Here is a 22,418-nt window from a genome sequence, read left to right on the forward strand (position 1 = left end):
GTCAGGTCAGTGTCCGAGTGGCTCTGGTTGACCCCCAACCCCTCCGCCAGGACCCGTCCTTCTGGAGCGGGTGATGCCCAGGAGGCCTCCAGGAGGTGCCAGCAGGGGAGGCTAGCCCCATTCCACCCCCACCTGGCGACAGCTTTGAAGAGGAGTGGCTGGCCTGCAACGACTTATTTCACCCGCATAATTTTTTTGTTTGTTTTTTTGCGGTACACGGGCCTCTCACTGTTATGGCCTCAGCCGCTCCGCGGCATGTGGGATCTTCCCGGACCAGGGCACAAACCCGTGTCCCCTGCATCGGCAGGCGGACTCTCAACCACTGCACCACCAGGGAAGCCCCCCGCATAAGGTTTTCAACGTTGGTTCTCGGCACAGTAGGTATCAGTAACTAGATACCTTGTTATATAGCTGGATACACTCCATTGTATGGCTGGACCACATTTTAAAATGTATCCATCCATTCAGGGATGCCTGCGTTGTCTCCACTCTGGGCCCTTATAAACAATGCCGCTGAAACACTTGTGTGGACATTTTGGTTTCTTTGCGGTAAATATCTAGGAATAGAATTGCTGGGTCCCATGGTAACTTCATATTTAACCTCTGAGGACCTGCCAGACTGTTTTCCACGGCGGCTGCACCGTTTTACAGCCCTACCAGCAGTGTGTGCACGTCCTGGTTGCTCTGAGTCCTGGCCAGCACTTGCTGTGTCTGTCTGTGGATTCCAGCCATCCTGGTGGGTGTGAAGTGGTCTCTCGTGGTTCTGAATGGCTTTTCTCTTTTCAGGTGCTTGTCTGGCTTCTGTCTGCAGACAGCGCGGTGACAGCCATGGGCCATGCATCCTGGCACAGGTGGGCAAATGCACGCGGGGGAACCAAAATCACGGAGGGGAAAACTCCGGGTAGTTTGTGAACTCACATGAGTGGGGTCAGGAATTGAGGTTGCCATGGGAGATTGGTCTCAGGTCCCTCCTCTGGGAAGGGGGCTGGTGTTAACGGGGTGGCCAGAGCTCCAAGGACCCAATGTCCAGCAACCTCTCTGCAAATGCCCTTGCCTGGAGGTGCTGCTTAGTCTCGAGGCACCCTGTCACCACCGTCACCACGGGGCTGGGACCCTCTGGTTCTGGACTGCTGGAGCCAAGACCCGCAGCCCAAGGCTGAAGTGCCACGTGCTGGGCTGCCCCTCGCTGGCCACTCTTTCTGGGTCCTGCTCCCCCCGGGGTCTGACCAGGGCCACAGCCCGCATCCCAGCACGAGACTCACTTGACCATGGGTCACCCTGATGTAGAACCCAGCGACTGCCTATGACCAGTGGGGTAAAGCCCAAGCCAGCCTGTGCCCACATCTCCGGCCCCCTCCTTACCTGCCTCACTCCCACCATCAGCCCTACATCTTGCTCAGTCCCACCTCCACACCTCTGCGCATGGAGGTCTTCATCTAGCCCTCCCTCCACCAAGCACAGGTCCCGTGCCCCAAAGCTGCCTACAGCCCAGGGTCTCCCAGGGAACCTCCCCCTCAGGCCTGACCCTGGCCTGGCCTGCAGCCCCCACCTCCCCGCCCCTCCGCAGTGCCTGGGCAGGTGAGCTCCTGGTAGGCTAGCCCGCCCCTCCTCCTCTTGAGTCCTCACCCCCGCAGGGGGACCTGAGAGCTCCTGACCTAGTCCAGGATGCCTCAGGGATGGAGTGAGCCCGGGACCCATTAGGAAGGAGGTTGGGTGGGTGGGTCACACGAGAGCCCGGGGCAAGCGCGGGAGGTGCGGGTGCGGGGCTCCGGGTAGGATATCCTGGGGGTTATCCTGGACTCTATGGGGCAGGTCTGCAGCAGCTCTGGGTTTGCCCTGGGGCCACCACGCAGCCCCTCCAGCTCCGCACCGCCTGACAAGCTGCGCCATCGCCCCTTTAAGAAGGGCTCCCGCGCCCCCTCCCCAGCTGGCACAAGCCCCCAAGAGGCTGCGAGTCGGGCTAGAGAGGGAGAGAGACGCTGCGCAGCTGTTATTCGGAGGGGCGGGGCTGGGCTGGGGGACCTGGGGCTGCCGAGCAGGGCGGGACAGAGGACTGGCTGGGGCTGCGCGGTGGGAACTGGCCGGCCGTGATCTCGAGTCTGTGGGGCGGGGGCGGGGCTGCAGCGGGGGGCGGGGGGGCAGGGACTTCGGGGACCTGGGATCGCGGGCCAGGCGGGGCGGAGCCCTGCAATGGGGGGGAGGGACGCTGCAGAGTGGGGCGGGCCGGGGGCCGGGGACTGGCGGGGCGGGAATGGGGGAAAGTGAAGGGCGGGGGCTGCGGGCCCAGGCGCCGGGCGTCCCGCGCGCTGGTGGCACCTGGTCCAGACTCACAGAGGCGGCGCCCGCGGGCCGGGCCGGAACCATGGGCTGCTGCTCCGGCCGCTGCACGCTCATCTTCCTCTGCACTTTCCAGCTGGTGAGCGGCGACCCCTCCTCGGGCCCGGCAGTCCCAGCGCATTGGGGGATCCGGACGCCATCCCCACACTCAGCCCTGCCCGCTGGGTCCGCGACAGCCCCTGGGGGCTCCCGACTGGGCATGGCTCGGACCCGCACGCTTCTGCGGCCCAAGTTCCCCGCCGTCCGGGTGGGGTGGGAAGCCAGCGCCCTATGTGCGACCCCGACGGCCCCTCCGTGCGCCCCGGCGCGCCCCGCCGTGTGTGCGCGCGCGCGCGCGGAGTCCGGGCTGGGGGCGCGGGGCGGGGCGGCCGCGGGGTCCGGAGAGACGTGGCAGGTGCTGGGGAGCCGTTGGAAGTGCCTGTCGTGGTACAAAACCCTTCCCGCGGGAGCGCCGGGCTCCGCGATCTCCAAGTCCCGTGCGCGCGGCTGGGAAGGGGCGCCGCTGCGCGCGGTGTCCACACGTGTCGGAAGGTATGTGTGGCCCCGGGTTTGCGCGCAAGGAGCGTTGCGAGGGTGTGTGCGTGTGTGTGTGTGTGTGTGTGTGTGTGTGTGCGTTCCCTTTCCGAAGCCAGCACTAGGCAATGAGTGAGCGGCGGAGTCCAGTTTCTGAGACCTGACAGCCCCTGGTGGCCAGGGTGCTTGTGAATTTGGGAGTGTGTGTCTGTCTGCATGTCTGCCGGTGTGTCTGTGTAGGGGTGTGTGAGCCCCGCCGTGCCCACCCCTGACGCCCCAGGCTGGAGGAGGAGGCCCCGCCCCTTTGCCCCGGCCTGGAGAGTCCGTGAGCGGAGAAGAGGTTGAGCCCGTGCTCAGGGCTGTACTTCCCTGTCTTTTGTGTCCAGGCCTGCATGCAGAGCTGGGCCCTCTGGATGCAGAGCTTTGTTGGAGGACTGGGCATCCCTCTGCCAAGTGTCAGTTCTGCCTTTGGAGCTTCAGGAGCTCCTGCTGCCTAGGGGGTGGGGGCTAAACAAAGGTGGAGGCTCCTGGGCTGGGGAGGAGATGCTGGTGAGCCCCTGGGTCCCTGGTCTTAAAAGGGAAATGCTGCTTTGTCCAAGATCCCTGGGTGTGCTCCTAACTCAGCGGACAGGGTACTTTCTCTGGAGCTAGAGGGCCACGGAGGAGGAAGGGGCTTGCTTCAAAGAGGCTGTGAGTAGGAAGTCCTCCTGCACCCACGGCCATGCACAGATGCGGGTTCTGTCCTTTGCCTGGGGGCAGGGCTTCTGTCCAGGCTGGCAGGGGGCAGAGGTACACAGGCCTGCCTGGAGGAAGGAAGGAGCTGCTGGAGCTTCCCTGTGGAGCAGGCGACGGGCAGGGGTGGTGGGGAGTGAGGAGGGAGGTGGGCGGTGTGGGGGGTTTTGCTGGACAGATAAGGCTGAGAGAGAGCCCGGGCCTGCAGAAGGCATGAAGGCCCAGGGGCTGCTCCACTGGCAATAGGGAGCCACCCCGGGCCTTGGAGCAGCGGCGTCACTCACTGTCTTGTGGCGGACGGTACACAGATGAGCCTACCACAGGCCTCTGGAGATCTGGCCGCAGCTGGGGGGGAAGGGCTATCTAGGCTTGAGGGCAGCAGGGTTTCCCTGGATGGGGGCTTCCTGCAGACTCTTTAGTCTCAGCCAGGCGAGCCTCAGGGCCGGGACGGAGCTATGTCCCCATGCGGCCAGTGGCCACAGCTAAGAGCAGCGGACAGCTGCAAACGGCCCTCTGTCCCGGCCGTGCACCTGTCCCTCCTCCGCCGGGCGCAGGGGGCAGCGGAGCAGGAAGAGGTTTGACGCCGCCCACTGCTCTGGTCACTGTGGGGGGCGGGGCGGGGGGGAGCCGAGGGGGAAGCCCTGTGGGGAGTCCTCTGCTTTCTTTTCTCTTTTTGACAAGCGTGAGAGTTTTCCTGTTACCCAGCTATGGGACAAAGGCCTGAACATCTCAGAGCCCTCTCCCTGAAGAACAGCGTGACGTTTGTCCACTCTGAGCCAGCTGCAGCACCCTGAGGCCCTTTCCCAGGCTGGGCCCTGGCTCTGATGGGAGCCAGGACCCAGCGAGGGGTTTGGGACCAGTGAGCAGGCCACTGGGGCACTGCAGAGAGCTGAGCCTTCCAGTACCTTGGCTTAGAAACGAAAAAGACACCCCCACCAGCCCCACCCTGCCAGCTGTGGGGTCTCTCTGGCAAGCAGACCCTGGGGGCCGCCCCTCAGACTTAGACGTCAGCAGGGAGGCACAGCCAGGCTGGCCCTGAGTCTGGGCCTCCCAGGGCAGTGCCGGCGGCCGGTGATGGGTCGGGGTGGGGTAGGAAGGGGACCTGGAGCACCCTCACTCCGCCTCCCCGCCCCGTGCATGGCACCCCGGGCGACTTCAAGCAGGGCAGGCGTCCCTGCCCATTGGTCAGGGGCTTCTGGGCACCAAGGGGAGGCCTGGGGCTAAGACTGAAATTTCATTCTGTGTCTAGAACAGGTGCTGTCGGCCAGCTCTGCCCCGAGGGCTGTGTGCGTGCACGTGTGTGCTCGTGTGTGCGTGTGTGTGCACGTGTGTGCGCATGTGTGTGCGTGTGGATGTGCATCTCTTCTTCCCTGCCCCACGGAGCTTCCCACCACAGTGTAGGCCTTTCACGTGGGGCCCCTCCCCCTCCTTTTTCACCACCTCCTTTTGCACCACCTCGGACCTTGGCCCATCCACCCTCCCTGCCCTCATCTGCGGCCAAGGGCCCACGTGGCTGTCCTCCGTGGAGACTGCCCGCGTGGGGTCGAGTCCACCAGCCCACGACTGCCCCGTCAGGCGGGGCCGGGCTCTCGTGAGGCAGCAGAGGCAGGCCCTCTGCTCTCAGATGCTTGTCTCCTTGCCCAAAGTCTGTAATTGAGGAGTTTCAATGCGCAGGCCCCCTCTGGGCACCGGGGGCCACGCCAAGATGGGGCAGCTGAGCCCTCATGGGCGAGGAGGCTCGTTCGGGGCTAGGCAGTGGCCTAGCCCAGGCGACATCTGTAGACAGACAGACAGACAGACCCTCCTGCTGTCCTGGGTCAGCGCTGCTGACATTGACACGGAGTGGACTGAGTCGCAGGCGTGTGAGAATGCAAGGCACCTGGGGAGAAGTGCGTGTGGCGGGGCTCCCGCAGAGACAACTGCATGCGGAGGACCCAGGTGAGGCAGGAGTGTGGCTCCGGGAGTTGAGAGATGCAGGGTCTCGGGGACGTGGCAGTGAGGGTCTGTTGCGGGCGGAGGGGCAGGTGGTAGGGCCCGAGCCCACGCGGGGAGCTCAAACTTTGTCTAAAGGGCGTGGGCATCCCTGAAGTGGGGTGTCCCTGAAGGCCTGGAGGTGCTGCTGGCGCCCACCCGCCAGGGAACAGGCTTCCCTGGACACAGTCCAGCGGACTGGGGAGGGGGCTCAATGACTGCTCATCCTCGTGCCCTGAAGCTGGCCCAGCTCACTGCCAAGGTCTCCACTCTGCGCCGTGGCTCTGTACCTACTGTGTGCTTCCTCCCATCGGGGAAGAGCATTCTGGCGCCTCTCCCTGGGGGTCCTGTCTGGCCACCCTGCTGCGGGACGCCATCCCGCTGGAAATTGCCTGATGGGATGCCCCGTTGTGGGTCTGCTCCCGCCTCCCCACTCCCCACTCCAGCTGTCTTCTAGGGCAGACCCCAGCCCCGCCACAGGACACGCTTGGAATGCCGCCTCCCCGAGACCTCTTAGAAATAGCTATTACCTGGTCCAGGCCAACTGCAGTGGCTGGGCAATGCCCAGGACGCACCACAGCAGCTGTTTCCTGGGGGCTGGCGGGGGTCCCGTGAGGGCTCCAGGACACAGGCCTGGAGCAGAGGAGAGGAGGGTGGTCAGGGGAGGGCCGAGCACCCGGGCTGCAGTAGGGGCTTCTGTGGCCAGCAGGCCTGGTGACCACAGGGCCGGTCCACAAAGGCTCACCTGGCTGGGCTCTGTCCTTCAGTGCCGGGGGCCACGTGGGAGGGAGGCTACCCCTCGCAGCCCCGTCCCGCCCACTGCCCTCTGTCCCAGCCCTGCTGTGCTGGCCTCAGCCCATCCTGTCCTGAGGAGGGGCATGCGGTGGCCTCCCCCGCCCGGCTGTGAGAAGTCTGGCTTCTCCAATGCCTGCCTGAGGCTGCCTGCTGGGAGGGGCGCCCCTCCCTCCTCCGCCCTGCAGGGTCCCCCCCACCCCCGGGCTCAGTGGATGGCCCCCGAGCCCACCTGCTCTGGGTCCAGATGGCTCTCTCGCCTCTGCAGTGACAATGAGTGCTGGACACACGGTGGCCCACGGGGACATTGTGCGGGGCAGCCACGGGCCGTGCTGCTCTGCTGTCCTTTCTCTGCCACCGTCCTCTGGGATGTGCTGGTCCTCTCTGCCCTTGTTCGCCGCACCTTCCTTGCCGTGAATACAGATGGGATGGCATCTGGGGTGCAGTGGCTTCGGTCGTACTTTCTCCTGGTGATAAGCTCGGCCCCACAAACATGATGAGTGAATGAATGAATGAATGAGGGAATGCTTTCTGAAGTCACGACCAAGTTCAGATCTGGTCCATCTCCCCTGCGTATAAAACGGCAGGTTTCTTAGGCATATCTGATCCCCTGGCGTCGGTCCTCTGTCGGCCGAGCCTGCAGGGTTGGCATCCACAGAGCAGGGGAGCGGTGGGAACGTCCTGGAAAGAGAGGCCCCAAAGCGGTGAGAGAGCCCCGCAGACGGGGAGGGTGCTGATCTGGGGGCCCAAGGAGCCCAGTGTCCCACTCGACCATCCTGCCCCACGTTTGCTGTTTGGCCCTGCAGCCCCCGAATTTAGAGCAGCCGCCGTGTTCCCATTCTGCAGGTGAGGAAGCTGAGGGCGGGGGCTTGTTCCAAGAGGGACACCCCAGTGGTGATGCTTCTAGGCCCATCGACTTGTTTGGAGATTTTTGTTGCATGGCCGAGACCACAGTGGGCGCTGGATGGTGGCGATCAGGCAGGAGCGGGACCTGGGGCTCCCAGGGGTCCGCCGCCCCTCACACGCCTGCCCTGCTCCTAGGTCACCGCCCTGGAGCGGCAGGTGTTCGACTTCCTGGGCTACCAGTGGGCACCCATCCTGGCCACCTTCACCCACATTGTCGTGGTCATCCTGGGGCTCTTTGGCACCATCCAGTACCGGCCTCGCTACATCGTGGTGGTGAGTCCGCTCTGCTCCGGCCCTTCTCCTGTGGGCAGGGGGGCCGGGATGACCGACATGGAGGGCTTCAGTGGCAGTATTTTCCTGGAAGCCATGAGAAAACCTGGAAAGGCCCGGATTTCAGCCGCACAGACCCCCAGGCTCGGACCTTCCCACAGCCTGGACGTCTGAGTTCTGACCTGGACATTGTGGCTTCCGGGTTGCTTCTGGGAAACAGCTGCAGAGCACCTGCCAGGGGCCCAAGGCGGAACTGGAACCCAGCATGTCTCAGCACCCCCTCCCTGCCCGTGGTCCCATGCCCCCAACCGTCCTGCCTCTGGAGAAGCTCAGACGATGTAGAGAAAGTTTTGCTCCGAGCAGAGTAGCATTTTCGTTCAGTACAGGTCAGAATAATTGGTCTGGATCAGGGTTTGCAGCAAACCCTCCTGTAAAGGCTGCACAGTCTCGTGGAAGGTACTCAGCCCTGTCATGGCCCAGACACAGCCTGAGCAGTGCCGCACAATGGGCGGGGCTGCGTCTCAGTAAAACGTGACGAAAGCAGGTACCAGCTGGCAGCCCTCCCCGCTGCAGGCAGCTCTTGGGGGCAATCTTTGGGGTGGGTTTTGGGGGTACTCTGCCCTTGCTTGTCATTGATTCATGTGGCATGGGCCACGGACACCTCTGGGACAGGACACCAAGCTCGGGAAGTATGCTCTGTGCTGGCCCCCTCCAGCCCGCCGTTCCCCATCTCCTAGGTGTTCCCCGGCCCTGCTGGGGCCGGATCCTTGTTGCCCTTTTGGCACAGTGTGGGACCTCTTCCCGGTGGGCTCAGGGACACCCTCCGCCAAACGGAGCATCCTGGGCTCCAGACTTGGGGAGCAGAGCCCCCCCACCCTGCAGAGGCCTTGTCCTCCAAGGGGGAGGTGCAAAGTCACATTCCCTCCCCCCCACCCCCTCCCCCGCCCTCTCTTGTCTCCACAGTACGCAGTGTGGGCGGCCGCCTGGGTCACCTGGAACGTCTCCATTATCTGCTTCTACTTGGAAGTGGGGGGCCTCTCAAAGGTGAGTTAAGTCATGGGAAACTCATGCAAACGGAAGGGATCTTGGCGAGGGCCCGGGGGCACTGGATGTGTTCGCTTGTTTATCGCGCGGCTCCCCGATGGTGGCAGAGGCCGGGTCTCTTCATGGTTCTCTCCCTCGCACCCTGAACAGTCCCGGCCCATAGCAGCGACTCAGTAAAGTTTTGGGGAAAGATCAGTGATCTGATGGGTGGATGAGGGGCTGTGGGCATTGGTTGGCAGGTGGTCTCCAGCTGGTAGTAGATGCACAGGGAAGGCTTCCTGGAGGAGGGGGCCTGAAACCTGGGCAGCACCTGGAAGGAGAGTCAGGGCTGCGGAGCAGGAGCAGAGAGACCAGCCTTTGCAGAAGGGCGCAGGCGGGAACACCGCCGGGGCAGCCAGGCAGAGGGGATGTCGTCCCACTGCCCACCCTCTGGGCTACTCCTTCAAATGCTGATAAAGTCCCCGGGTCCCCCCTGCAGGGGAGGGGACACCTCATCCAAGCCGTGTTCTGGGAGCATCAGTGTGAGCAAAGCCTGCCTGTGCAGCTGGTTCAGGCACTTCACACAAAGCACTGTATTTCATCTTTGCCCCAAGCTCAGAGGGGAGTCTAAGAGCCAGGAGTGGGGTGGCGCAGGTGGGCAGTGGAGCAGATGGCCCCTGCTTCCTGGGACTACACCTGGGCAGCAGTGGGGGAAACAGAGGTTAGTTCAGATGTACCTGAAATGGCAGCGTTGGCCTGAGATGCAAAGGAGGGGCCCAGGGCACCGTTAGAGTGTGTCCTGGGTGTCTGTCCTGGGCAGGGAGGCCTTCCTGGAGGACGGGGTGTGAGCCAGGGCCCATGGCAAGCACAGGGAGGCCTTCCCTACATGGGAACGACTGGGAGGGCCTTAGTGCCCCCTGCTCCCGACGGCTGGAGCCCAAGGGGCTGGGGCAGGGGAGGCGGGAGGGCAGAGTACCCCTTGCGCTTCTCAGGGAGCCCATCTGGGCCGCAGTGGGTGGGGTTTGGCTCTGTCCCTGGTGCTGACCTGGTCCCACCCCCCCACCCCCACCCCTCCCCCCTCCCCCAGGACAGCGGGCTCCTGACCTTCAGCCTCTCCCGGCACCACTCCTGGTGGCAAGAGCATGGCCCGGGCTGTGTGCACAAGGAGCCGGCGGCCAGCCTGGGTCCCCCGGACAGCCAGGCCCTGGTGCCAGGCATTGGCTGCACCCTGGAGCATGGCTACGTGGAGGCCCTGCACAGCGCTCTGCAGATCCTGGTGGCGGTGAGTGCGGGGGGGAGGGGAGGTGGGGCGGGCGGAGGGGCTCATCCTGCTGTGGGCCCCGTCTCAGCCTTTCCTGTGGAGGCAGAGGAGGTCCTCTGCAGGCGGCGGGGAGCCCCTCTTCACACCGTCCCTGCCCAGAGGTTAAGGAACCACACCACCACCCCCACCTGTGTGGCCTGGGCCACCCACTCCGCAAAGTGGGCTGAGAACCAATTCCAACCCCAGGGCTGGCGTGAGGATGAACCGAGGGGACAGAACCTGAAACTTCTGATGATGCAGTGGGGTCGGGCAGGCAGGTAGGACCCTCCGTGAGGGGGATCAAGGTGAAGGCTCCTGCAGCCCCACCCCCCACCCTGGAGGCAGCGTGGCAGGGGAGGAGCCCTGGGAGCTTCTCCACAGCCTCCTCCAAGTCAGAGCGTCTGTTTCCATACCCGACAATCCGACCGTGGGGGCCAGGGGCGGGGGAGACACAGCCTGGCCTGCACGCTGGCCTCTTCTGCTCCTGCGGCATAGAGAGTAGGGGTGTAGATTCCGCAAGTAAAAATACAGGATGCCCAGTGAAATTTGAATTTCAGATAAACAGCAAGTTTTAGTGTAAGCGTGTTCCATGCCACGTTTGGGAGCTACTTATACTAAAAATGGTTTCATTCCGTATCTGAAATTCAAACTTAGTCGAGCATGGGGTGTTTTGTCTGCAGCTCCAGAGAAGTGGTCAGACGGGAAGGGCCGGAGCGGGCTGGACCAGTGGCTGGCAGCCCCGGCTGACTCCAGGGCTCGGGCAGGACGGGTGCGGCCACTGGAGGGCGCTGGTCAGACCTGGAGGCTCCTGACTGCTTGGGTGCTCGCAGGCCAACAGCACCGTGTCCGGCTGGATGCTGGGTTTATAGCACGGATGCTCTGTGCCAACAGCTGACGTTGGAAGCTGAATGCCAGGTCTAGGGCCTTCCCTGGCAGAAAACACGTGACAGTTTGGGTGCCTCTCGAGCTCCCAGGGCTCCCTCCCCTCCTGCTCTTACAGGACCTGCAGAAATCCAGACTTTGGGGCATTCTGGGTGCTGCCGGTCCCTCGGATGCTGGGACATTCTCTCTCCCACCATGACTCATTCACTGAGGCAAAAAGAGGGCTCTGGTTTTCCCAAAATACTTGGGAACCTGGGTGCATTCCTCGAAAGGAGAAAGAACCGCTTGCCAAGGATACAGGTCAGAGCTTCTGAAATCACGTACAGAATCTGTGAAAAGGTAACAGGAAGCAAGCGGAAAAGAACAAAGGAGGATTCTCCTGGGTGTTTCTGACTGCACGTGATGGCAGAGACAGAGACTCCTCACTTTGATCCTTCATCCCCAGGGATGGGGGTTTCTTTTTTTTTGGGGGGGGGTACGCGGTCCTCTCACTGCTGTGGCCTCTCCTGTTGCAGAGCACAGGCTCCAGACGCGCAGGCCCAGCGGCCATGGCTCACGGGCCCAGCCGCTTCACGGCATGTGGGATCTTCCCGGACCGGGGCACGAACCCGTATCCCCTGCATCGGCAGGCGGACTCTCAACCACTGCGCCACCAGGGAAGCCCTCTTTTTTTTAATATTTTTATTTTATATTGGGGTATATTTGACTTACAACACTGTGTCAGTTTCAGATGTACAGCAAAGTGGTTCAGTTATACGTATACATATATCCATTCTTTTTCAGATTCTTTTCCAGTAGGGGTTATTACACAATAGCGAGTAGAGTTCCCTGTGCTATACAGTAGGTCTTCAGTGAAATGCCGGCTTCTAAATACCAGGCAGCCCTCTGCTGCTTGCTTTTGAGGGTCCAGGAGCAGCAGACCCTTGGCTGCACAGCTGGGACGGGACGGGCAGGTCTGAGAGCCTCAAGGAGGAGCTGGGCCGGATCCTGAGGGCGCCTGGGAGGGGCGGTAGTCGGGCAGAGGTGTGGCAGGTGGGGCGGCCTCCCCCAGCGCCCCGCCCACCGCGCGGGGCTGCGGAGGCGTTTTCAGCACCTCGGCCAGCTCTCGGGCGTCGGGAGGCGGCTCAGGTCTGCCTTGCAAGGGCAGGGAGACAGGCACAGAGGAGGCCCCCGACCTGCCGCCTGGAAGGACGGGCTTCCGAGCCCTTCCAGCTCCGTCTCCTCCTTCAAGGCATGTGGGGCGTCAAGGGAGGCTGTTGGGCTTGTTCTTCGGTGAGAGTAACCCCCCTGAGGTCTTGCCACTGCTGATGGGAGGCCAGTCTCTCCTTCCCGTGGCCCTTTGCCCCTAAAGCTGCACCACTGGCTGGCTTCCTGTCCCCTGCCCCCCGCCCCGGCTGTGGTTGCCCCACAGACAGACCCCACCACCCTCTCTCAGAAGACCTGCTGCAGCTCCTCCATGGCAGGTACCCCCCACGAAACGTCTTTTCTGCTTATTCCCCTGATCAGTCAGGGTCCCAGCAAGACAGTGATGAGGCACTCGGCTTAGGTTAATTCCCGGGGGCAGGTGAAGGGGCTGTTCTAAGCATAGGTGCCGTGTCGGGGACCCCACGGGATATGCCCCTCCCCTGGGGCTCGTGGCTGAGCTGTTGCCACCCCAGCCTGAAGGGAGGTGGGCAGGAGTTGTGCTGGCAGAGAAGGGGCTGGGGGATACGAGCCCTTCTTCTCCCCCTCCCCCCCCCAGTTTCCTGCTGGGCTCCGCATGGGCCAACCCAAGCTGGAGGGCGCTGGTGGACACTGGCCACACCATGCAGGGTGGGGAATGTGGAGGGAGCGCCTGCAGGGGCAGGTGGGGCACCTCTGACCCACCACTACTGGAACCTCACTATGTGCTATGTCCTCAGGGTCGAGACCACTGCTTGCTATGGGGGTGACCAAAGACAATAGGTGATGCCCCAGAGGATGCTGGGCTGACCTACAGGGCAGAGAGAGGCCAGAGGGCATGACTTTGCCATCCTGGGCCACCTATCAGGTTTCCAGCTTCTGTGGAAGAGGCTCCCCTCCAGGATGAGCTGGGGCGGGGCTGCCCCTCCAGGGGTTCTGCGAGCACACGGGGCTGTGGGCCTTCCACGAGACCCTGTGGCTTCAAGATGCATTTTGCTGCCCACTCCGGGCCGCCCTGTGCATTGTCTGTCAGCCCCAGCAGAGGGTCAGGGCTGGGCCCCTCGTTCTCATCAGAGAGGATGCAGTAAACACCATGCATGGAATAACTCCCCCTTCCCCCATGCTTACCATCACCCGGGCTGTGGGCAGTGCCGGCCTTGCCCCCTCTCAGCTGGAGCCCTTTCTGCTGCAGTGGCCCTGGTGCCCGGGCATCTGTGGGGTTTAATGCAGGCCTGTCCTCTTTGCCCTGAAGCCCGAGGAGGACTCTGGCTAGTCTGCTCTGAGGAGCCTGGCTAGTGAACATCTGCCAGGCCAAGCCCTCAGCTCCAGCCAGCCCCGTCCACTCTGCCCCGAGCTGCCCGCTGCACCAAGCCCTCGGTCTGTCTCCCCTGCACTGCTGTGCACACCGTGAGCTTGGCTGGCTCGAAGCTTCTCTACCATGGCTTCCAAGGAGGAGAAACCTGACAGTGGTCTGCTTACGGCGAGAGGCGCTGGGGAGGATGGCTTGGCTGTCACAGGGGTGTCAGCCTGTGGGGGCACGGTCAGCCTGGGGGACCTTCAGGCTGCAGTCATGTGTCTCCCAGGGCTTCTCTCCGCATCTCATCCCCCCGTTCAAGCAAGGGCTTGGTCAGCCCCACTGGGGAGTGGACGCCGCCTGGAACTCCAGAGCTAAGGAGGCTGGCAGATCACTCCCCTCGATCAGTGTTATGGACAAGGACACCGAGGCCAGGAGGGGCAGTGGCTGCGTGGTCAGGATGCGCTGGGGCCCACGTCCCACGATGATGCTTCTGTGGCTCCCGGGGCCTCACCCTGAGTGACGTCTCCATGTCTTTCAGCTTGTGGGCTTCATCTGTGCCTGCCACGTGGCCAGCGTTGTCACCGAGGAGGAGGACGGCTGTAAGTGTGCGGCCACCAGCCTCCTGCAGAATGCTGTTAGTGACCTGCTGGCCCCATCAGGCAGTGGGGGAGGGAAAGAGAAGCTGAGGGCTGGCCACAGAGGCCTGCGACCTGGCCTCTTAAATGGGTCCCCGTGCCATGGAGGTCCTGGCCTGAGCAGAGGCAGGGGAGGCCCTGGGCTGCGGGCACCAGGGGTCAGTGCCCCAGCTCCTCCAGTCTGAGGGCTCCTGTGCTGCGGAGCTGCCCCCCACGATCCCCACAGATGTCACAGGCGGAAGGCTGAGCTCTGACCTACAGAGGAAAGTCCCCCTGCCCCGTGCCCCCTTGCACCTTCAGGCCCAGTGCTAGCGGGGATGCATCTGAGGGGAGTTCGCACATCCCCCTCCCGTGAACCCTGTTGACGTTTCCTCTGATTTGCAGCATCAACACTCGGGTGCCCTCGCCAGCCCTGACCACCCCAGGCTCAGACGGGGTCTCGCCGGGGTGAGCCGGGGCTGGGCGCATCCAGGGGGCCCACAGCTCCTGTGGGCAGAGCCTTCCCTGGGATCTGAATAGAATTCGGAGCCTCTATTCCCAGAGGTCAGGTGGCCGTGGGGTAGGCGGTCCACGTGTCCTTCAGAGACCAGACTCAGTCCTGGACCAGCCCCCAGCTACCCTCGGTCCTGGTGCTGGGTGGCCCCAAACCATCACTCAGCCCACAGCCGGCTGGGAGGAAACAGAAGGGGCTTCCTGTATTGGTTACATTAAAACGTTTTAGGACGGGAGCCAGCACTGGGGTTCAGAAAAGTGTTAGCTTTGCCCAGCAAGCCCCGGCCGCCTATGTGCTGTGCAGACACAGCTTTGAGGCGCTGTGATTGGGACAGCCCAGCAGGGCACAGGGCAGCCCCCCGCTGAGAGCGCCAGCGTCCTTTGAAGCTTTGCACCCAGCGGGAATTCACCCTCTGCTCTCCAGTCTGGGCAGCCCACGGCCCCTCCCACCTCTGCGTCACCTCCTGAGTGTTTGCACTTGGGAATATTCTCCACTCTGCCGTCCCGTCCATTGTTTGGGTTTGTTTTATTTGGGTCTTGGTTTCTTTCAGTTGATTTCATTGGTGGATTTGACCCATTTCCTCTCTGCCATGTCAGTGAAAAGCCCTCCAGCCTCTCGTTGGAGCAGGCGTGCCTGTAAGCACGGCCGCAGAGCCTGCCCCGCTGGTCTGGCCAATCCAGGTAGCATAGCCACCAGGCTCCTCTCCTTGGGGAAACCTCACCAGGCGTCTGTCTGCCTGTCCATCCATCATCCATCTGTCTGTCCATCCCCCACTTTCCCACTTGCTCCGTGCCGGCTCTGGGCTGGGTGTGGGGTGCAGAGGCTCTGGGGCTCGGCCCCCGTGCCCAGCAGAGTCTGTGGGAGTCGGGGCTGAGGGGACGCTGAGAGGCCACCACCCAGGAGAGCGATAGAGCGATTTTCCTGGGTCTCACGGTGGCAGGATATTTGAGGAGTTGGTTTCCTACTTTTGGAGGATCAGATTTCTTCCCTCTTGAAAAGCAGTGTCCATGGCCCTGACCACCCCAGGCCTCAGTGGGGGTGCCTGGGCCACTGGCCCCCCTCCTCCGAAGCGGCCTTTGCCATGGGTCCTGGCCCACATGGATTCCTGAAAGTCGGGGTCAGCAGAGGTGGCTGTGGTCCTTCTCCTGGTAGAGCTGTGCTTCCTCCGTCTCACCCAGGCCCTCAGAGTCAAGCCTGCCCTTCAGGGCCACACCTGCGGCCATCCCTGGGGACCCTGGCCCTCTTGGTAGCCCCCCAGCCCTTCTACCCTATAAGTGAGGCCCCACGTCAGCTAAGGGCCATCAGAGGTAGCAGGCATCCAACTCCCGTGATGGAGGAGAGGCCTCGCTCAGATCCCTGAGCCAGGGCAGGATATATGGGAGTTGATGACCCGGGCACACAAGCTGGGAGAACTGGCCAGGCTGGACATGCCTCTGGGCTTTCCTCCTGGCCGTGGAGCTGGGCAGCCAGAAGGACCTAGGGTGAGCCCCTCACTCCGCTCCCAGCCCCCAACGAGATGTCTGCGGCCAGAGTCAGCTCTGCAGGGACAAGGCCCCCAGCTGCCTGCGTGGGGAGCCCCAGTCCTGGCTGGGCCTCGCAGAAGCCCGGCCCCTCCCCGCGCCCTTTCCCAAAGGCCAGGAAGCCCTCCCCTTCTTGGATTTTGTCCCATTTGCTCTCCAACGGACGAGGGCACAGCAGCCCCGCTGACCGCTGACCGCGCCTTCCCTCCGCTTCTCTGCCCCTGCTCACCACCCCCACCTTGCCCCACAGGCCGGCCGGTGGCGTAGGTGAAGAGCACCCATCCCGCCCCCCACCTGCCCCCGCGACCTCCAGCTTCGGTGACCCATGCTGACGGTGAGGAGCCTCCAGGCAGTGGACCTTCCTGCCCCCGTGGCCTTGCAGGCACCCCCAGGGTCTGGTGACTGGACGTGAGCCAGAGTGGCAGGGCCAGCACCAGGCCGGGATGGCTGCAACTTCTAAAGAGTTTGTTGTTTCCTTTTTCTAAAAAAAAAAAAAAAAAAAAGACATGAGAAAAACCCTCATCCCTGGCCTCCGGTAGCACTGGGAATGCACTCCATCTACAGCAGGCCTGGGGCTGCTGGCCAAGGAGCCCCGTCCCTCAGATGCCCTCCCCAGGGCAGCCAGACCCCCGGGGGCTGCACACACCCATGCTGGGGCGGGAGGCGGGGGGCTGGCCAAGGGCCCTGCGAGACGGGGAAAGAGTGACCCCACCACGAGGGTCCAGTGAGCCCATGGTGACCTCCACCTGAGCGCGGTGGGAGTTAGGGTTAGGGCCCCAGGTGCTGCGGCCGGTGGGACCCCCGGGGTGAGGGCTGGGCTTGCCCAGGAGCCCACAAGGCAAGGGCTTCCTGGTGACAAGCAGAGGGCACTGTTCGAGCCCCTGGGATGCAACAGTCCTAGTGTATCCCAAGGTGCCCACAAGTAGAGGATAGAAAGGAACCTGCCCTCCAGACTACCTTCCCTACCATGCAGGACCTTGGGGAACAATTACAAGTTCAGTTTCAGAAGCAGCCCAAGGCTAGTCCATTCTAAAAGTCCTTAAAATGCTGAAAAGATAAGAACAAGGGAAAGGGGGAAGGGTAAGGGGTGGTGGGAATGGCCTGGAATGGGCCTGGCCTCACCTGCCCTACTGGTGAGGCCAGGGGGGGAGGGGGTGGGACAGATGCCTGGGGCAAGGTGGTGGAGAGGGGGCTGGTGGTTCTGAAACAGAGGCTGCTGCGCACCATCCAGGGAAAACCCACACTTTATTTTGACTCTTCCAAAGCACCCACACACAGGAAAGTGGCCCCCACCCCACACGCCAAGCCGCCTGCAGCTCCATCTTCCGTGCTGGACTGGTCAGTGCTGGACGCGAGCTCAGCTGTGCTCAGCAAGCCACCGAGTGGGTGCCCACATGGGGCCGGGGCTCACAGCTCCTGGTGGGGAGGAGGGCCGAAGCGGCAGCTCCAGTTGGCTTCTCCCCCCGGCTGGGGACCCTCAGCCTCCAGGGAGTTCCCTTCCCTGCCACTTCTCCCCCCGGAGGATTCTTGGAGGGACCTTGGGGCTCAGAGCCTTTGGGAACCCTGAGAAGGCCACGGCTCCTGCCCCCACATGAGCATTGGAGCGTCACGCACCCCTCCCCCACCCACCACGCATTTCCATCGGGCCTTAGATCCCAGGCTGAGATCCCCATCGCGGTCTTATGCTCAGGCAGACCCCAGCGCTTTCTCCTAACAAGGGCATCGTGCATTTCTTCACATGCCTCCGAAGACGTCCTCCCCTTGGCCTGGCTGCTGCCATGTATGCCCAGCTGGACAGGAGGAATTATCCCCCTTGACCGCTAGGAAAACCAAGGCAGAAACGCGCTTAAGCGGAGTGGTAGTGGCCCCCCAGGGTGCTGTGCTGAGAAGGATTCAGAGCAAATATCTGAGCGTCAGGGGAAGGTATGGGGTTGATTAGCAATGTCTGTCAGGATCGGCCCTGCAGCAGGATCTCAGGAGCCGGCGCTTGAGGTCACTGTCCAGGCTGAGCGCTCACCTGGCCTAGGACAGGAAGGTGCGCACGCAGCTGCGGATGGGGGCCCTGCAGATGGGGCACAGCTGCAGGCTGGGGGCGCACTCGGCACAGGCCAGGTGGCCGCAGGGCACGAAGACGATGGCCACAGCGCGGTCCAAGCACACCCTGCACGTCCGCTCCTCCCGCAGGCGCTGCAGCTGCTTCTCCACGCCGGCGTCCCGGGCTCCTGGGGCCTCGAGAGCCACCGGCACCCCCTCGGCCTGGGCTCCACCTGGGTCTCCACAGCGGGGACATGTGACATCGCCCCACACCCTGACCTCCACCCTCTGTACTGGCCGATGGGGAGGCGGGCCAGAATGGGAGTGCCCGCCCCCCACCGCGGGATGCAGGAGGGCCGGCCTGGCCCCCACCCCAGGTGGGCCCTCACCCTCACCTGCCTCCCTGGTGCCTGACGACTGGGCCTCTCTGCTGGACGTGGGCAGCTCCGGCCCTGGGTGGACAGGAGCTGTGGGCAGGTAGAACAGGGTTGAGGCCCAGGTCCCCAGGGGACACGAGGCCTGGCCAGAGACAGCAGGCCACAGGTGAGCCCTAGTACCAGCCCGCTCCCCCACCCACGGTGCGCCAGGATCCCAGAGCCCACTCTCCACCAGGACGCTCGGCCCATGCAGCCCCTCGCGCCGTGGCCCTGGACGCTGCGGGCTGGGCCCCAGGGTTGGGGGGGACGGCAAGGGAAGGCTGTGCCCAGAGGCAGTGAGCAGGGAGAAGTGGGCGGGGTCCAGAGGAGAGGTGGGCGGGGTCCAGAGAGGTGGAGGTACCTCTGGCCCCTGCTGCCCGGCCCCCGTCCTCTTCCTGGAGCAGGTCGGCCACCAGCTGCGACGTGGACACGCCGGTCGGCACCCCTTGGCGGTACTTACGCTGCAGCAGCCCTTGCACCTGGCCCCGCCCGAAGCCCATCCGGAGCACGGCCTGCACTGCTGGGCACTGGCTCCAGGCGGGCCGCTGCTGGTCGCCCCCGGCATCTGCAAGGCAGGGCGAGGGGTGCTGGACCGAGGGCAGTCAGGGGCCAGGGCCTCGGGGTCCCAGCAGAGAGGCAGCGGCCCGCCACTGTGGCATGTCACCAGGGCCACCTCAACACAAGGGGCCCTGTGGCCATCACAGCCACTCCATCCATGTCCGAGTCAGGGCTCTGTTCCCAGGGCCTGTGTCAGAGGTGCCGCCACACCGGGAAGATGGAAACCTGATCACCAAAGCAGCCATGGACAGAACCCGACTACGTGCCAGGCGCTGCTCCCGGGGCGACACACAGACCCCTGTTTCATCCCAGTCGAGGCTGGCACCAGCCCCATTTCACAGCTCAGGGCACTGAGGCTCAGAGAGCACAGTCGGGACCTGAACCCTGGAGCCCCTCAGACCCTGTCCCCGCCCACCCCCCCGCCCGGCACGATGGAGAGCAGAGCTCCGTGCCGCCGGCCCCTCTGTGCTGGGGATGGAGGCCGGTCGGCTCTCGCGTGTGGTTGGCTGCCGCCCCGGCAGAGGCCGCCCAGTGCACGGCAGCCTCTCCCGCCCACGCCCCCGTGCCAGCCTCGGGGTTGGCTGTGCACACAGCGGCCAGCTCAGGGGTAGCAGGGGATGCCTTTGGCCTCCCTGGAGCCCCGGACACACACGCAGTGCCTGTGTGAAGCCCCCCGTGAAGCAAGCCCAGGCAGCACCCTTCACTCTCCCTAATGTTCTGTAGGGGGGATACCCAACGGCTCGGCCACAGTGCAGGAGGGAGGTGCCCCAGGGAGCCAAGCTCAGGCTGCGTGTCCCGGCTCACCTGAGGGAGTGGTGGGACCTGCGTCTTCTGGTTCCTCTGAACGGTCCTGGAAGGAGCCAGAGAATACCTGTGCCCCAAGTAGGCGGAGGAGCAGGGGTCGGGGGGACCCTCGCCACCACCCCCCCAGAGCCCTAGGGCAGGCAGAACTCACCCAGGAGCCCGGCATGCGGCAACAAGACTCCTGGACCCTGCAGACAAAGTCCCTTCCTTTTGTCCGGAGCAGGAACTCACACCTGAGGAAAGCGAGTTCGGAAGCCCCGTGGGCAGTGGGCAGTGGACTGGGGCTGTCAGAGGACACCCCGCACCGGCCAGGTCTGGCCCCGTGGACCCCTTGGGCCGGGGTCCCACCTTTTGCCCCCACTTACCCCACCCCTGTGGGGGCAGCTGGGGCTCCGGGGTGGTGGGCGCTTGCTGGGAAGCTGTTTTGGAGACAGACCCTTGAACATCAAGGGAGAAATAGCAGAAGCGCCGTCCCCACAGAGTCCCCCCGACCCCGGTCCCTGAGACTCGACACCCCCGGCACTGGGGAAGGGAGGCTGGCCCGCAGAGCCCGTACCTGGGGAACCACCTGGCATGCTCGGTCCAGGGGTCGTCGCCTTGCTCCCAGCTCTGCAGACCCCCGTAGCAGAAGAAACACCTCACCTTGTCCTGCTGGCCTGGATGGAGTCAAGACACTGGTCCTGACCTCACCTGGCCCCTTGCACAGCCTGTGTGTTCCCCAAGGCCAGGGCTGGGCGCTCCCAGGTGGCCTTTCCTTCTGAGGCAGGAGCTCTCTGGGGTTGCTCGTGAGCCTTGCAGGCTCCCACTGGCCTCTGCCACCCCTTTGCCCAGCGTTCTCCTCAGAATTCACGTGTACCCCATTTTCTCGACAGTGGAATAGGGGTAATGATGTCTGGGTACTTGCCAGGATCGAGGTGCACGTTGGGGAAAGGGATGCAGGGGGTGTCCACAGTATGTATGGAAAGGTGGGGGCAGAGCCCTGTTGCCTCGCACCCCGCACCTCTGCCCCAGATGCCCCCTCCTCAGGATGGATTCCCAGCGATGGAAAGAAGGGGAGCTGTCTGCTGCCAGGCTTGGTCTTCGGGGCTCACGACTCCACCGGGGGATGTGGACCCTCATCTCTGTACCTCCGAGACCCTCACCCCTGCCTCACCCCCTACGATCAACAGATTTGGTGCACAGACCACAGATCAGGGGCTGCTACAGGCACATCCCACTACCAGCCCTCCAAGAGCCTATCCCTGGACTCCCGGGGGCCCTGTCGGTGCCCGCATACCCCCTTCTCCTCCTCCTGCCTCCCCCGTCCCATCACTGTCCCCCCAGCCCAGGGTCCAACTGTCCCGTGCTGGTCTGGCCTCTCCCCAGGTGCGCGTGTAGGTCGGAAGCACAGGAGAGACTGCAGGGCGGGGGGCAGGCATGGAAGGGCTGTGGGGACCCTCCCTGTCCCGGGGGCAGAGGCCGTGGAGAAGGTAGAGCCCAGTCCAGAAGGATCTGCAGTGGCGCCCAGGCCCCTGGGACTCACCGGTGTGGAAGAAGCCGGCGGCGGCCAGCAGCTCCGGCGACACCACGGCGCTCAGTGGCCAGTCACAGAAGGAGGCCAGCCGCAGCTCCTCGGAGCCCATCCCCGGGAAGGCGGGCCTGGCGGATGGGGCATCCCCGGCCCCGTATTCCTCCTCCTCCTCTGCCAGGGGGCGCAGCTGGCCCAGGATCTGCCCGTCCGTGTGGTCCTGGCCTCCCCAGGACAGGGCACTGTCACAGTGCTGGCCCTGAAGGTGGCCGCACGGAGAGTGGGGTCGGAGGTGCCCCCAAGCAGGGCGGCTGCCAGCTGCACGGCGGCTGGGCTCCAGGCCACAGCACCAGCACTTGGTCCCGTCCTCGGACCCCATAGAGAAGACAGCAGCCGTGACAAGTTCTGTGGCAGGGATGGGCCCCTGGGCAGCTGGTTCTGGAATGTGCTCAGCCAGCCTCCCCAGGGCTCCTGACCCCTGGGCCCTGCCTGGGGACAACAGTGGCTGGGCAGGCATGGTCCTGCCCCCTAGATGCCCTGGGTGGGGGAGCAGCCAGGGGACTGGGGGTGGGGGCCGCTGGGGCCCACCACTTTCTGGAAGGGCCAGCGTGGCAGCCTGTGTCACATGCTCACTGCAGATGGAGTGTCACAGGGCTCTGGGGCCACTGAGGGCTGCGGCTCTCACTCTGCTCTACCGGGGAAGGCGGGGTCCCTTGGCACGAGGGGAGGGGCCGGAGCATGGAGACCCACCCAAGGCAGCAGAGGGCTGGTACTGGCTCTGGGACCTTGATGGGGGGAGGGGAGGGGGAGGGGAGGAGGGGTGGGTGATGCTCTCCGTCAGCTCCAAGCTCCTGGGCGGCGTGCCAGGGGGGCCTCTGAAAGCAGAAGGTTCCAGGTGATCTGAACTACACAGGCAGTGCTGCCCGGCGGTGGGAGGGCAGCTCCCTCTACAGGGATGACGTGGGTCCGCCGAGGATGCAGGGGTGCGTAGTGAAGGGCTGGGCCTATGCCCTGGACTGGTTCCCCTGGATGTTCTCATGCTCCGAACCCTGGAGCTGAAAGGGGCTTGAGTCATCCCTGCGTCCAGCTGGGCGGGAGTAGCAGGCCCTCAGCGGGCCCTGGAGCAGCTCCTGCCCTCCGGCCTTGAAGATTCTGTCCCCTCCCTCGGCCTCAGCGTCCCAGGGGCCCAGAAGGTGGAGCCACATGTGGTGAGGTCGATCTTCCCACTTGAACTAGACTCCCTGAGGTGCTGTAACCCAGACGCCAG

General features: G+C 64.0%; 2 protein-coding genes across 2 annotated transcripts; one reads left to right on the forward strand and one right to left on the reverse strand.

The window, feature by feature from the left end:
* The first annotated feature begins 2,362 nt into the window (after window positions 1-2,362).
* Window positions 2,363-16,164, forward strand: NKAIN4 (sodium/potassium transporting ATPase interacting 4). Its single transcript, XM_032604548.1, has 7 exons — window positions 2,363-2,416; window positions 7,387-7,524; window positions 8,485-8,565; window positions 9,632-9,826; window positions 13,723-13,783; window positions 14,863-14,947; window positions 16,083-16,164. Exons 1-7 carry the CDS (start codon window positions 2,363-2,365, stop codon window positions 16,162-16,164), a joined length of 696 nt encoding a protein of 231 aa, XP_032460439.1.
* Window positions 16,165-17,854: 1,690 nt separating this feature from the next.
* On the reverse strand, window positions 17,855-21,668 carry BIRC7 (baculoviral IAP repeat containing 7). The gene is made up of 7 exons (XM_032604550.1): window positions 21,167-21,668; window positions 20,201-20,300; window positions 19,796-19,877; window positions 19,645-19,711; window positions 18,644-18,847; window positions 18,262-18,333; window positions 17,855-18,159 (listed from the first exon to the last, which is right to left on the reverse strand). Exons 1-7 carry the CDS (start codon window positions 21,666-21,668, stop codon window positions 17,855-17,857), a joined length of 1,332 nt encoding a protein of 443 aa, XP_032460441.1.
* Window positions 21,669-22,418: the final 750 nt, after the last annotated feature.

This window comes from Phocoena sinus, chromosome 15 (assembly GCF_008692025.1).
Source record: "Phocoena sinus isolate mPhoSin1 chromosome 15, mPhoSin1.pri, whole genome shotgun sequence".
Lineage (NCBI taxonomy): Eukaryota > Metazoa > Chordata > Mammalia > Artiodactyla > Phocoenidae > Phocoena > Phocoena sinus.

Bases quoted from the DNA above. Each gene is read 5' to 3' on its own strand.
- NKAIN4 (XM_032604548.1), top strand. From the start codon at position 2,363: ATGGGCTGCTGCTCCGGCCGCTGCACGCTCATCTTCCTCTGCACTTTC. The intron at 7,525-8,484 runs GTGAGTCCGCTC...TTGTCTCCACAG, and splicing joins GGCCTCGCTACATCGTGGTG to TACGCAGTGTGGGCGGCCGC. The intron at 9,827-13,722 runs GTGAGTGCGGGG...CATGTCTTTCAG, and splicing joins CTCTGCAGATCCTGGTGGCG to CTTGTGGGCTTCATCTGTGC.
- BIRC7 (XM_032604550.1), bottom strand. From the start codon at position 21,668: ATGCCTGCCCAGCCACTGTTGTCCCCAGGCAGGGCCCAGGGGTCAGGA. The intron at 19,878-20,200 runs GTACGGGCTCTG...CGCTTTCCTCAG, and splicing joins CATGCCAGGTGGTTCCCCAG to GTGTGAGTTCCTGCTCCGGA. The intron at 19,712-19,795 runs GTGAGTTCTGCC...CTTGGGGCACAG, and splicing joins GCCGCATGCCGGGCTCCTGG to GTATTCTCTGGCTCCTTCCA.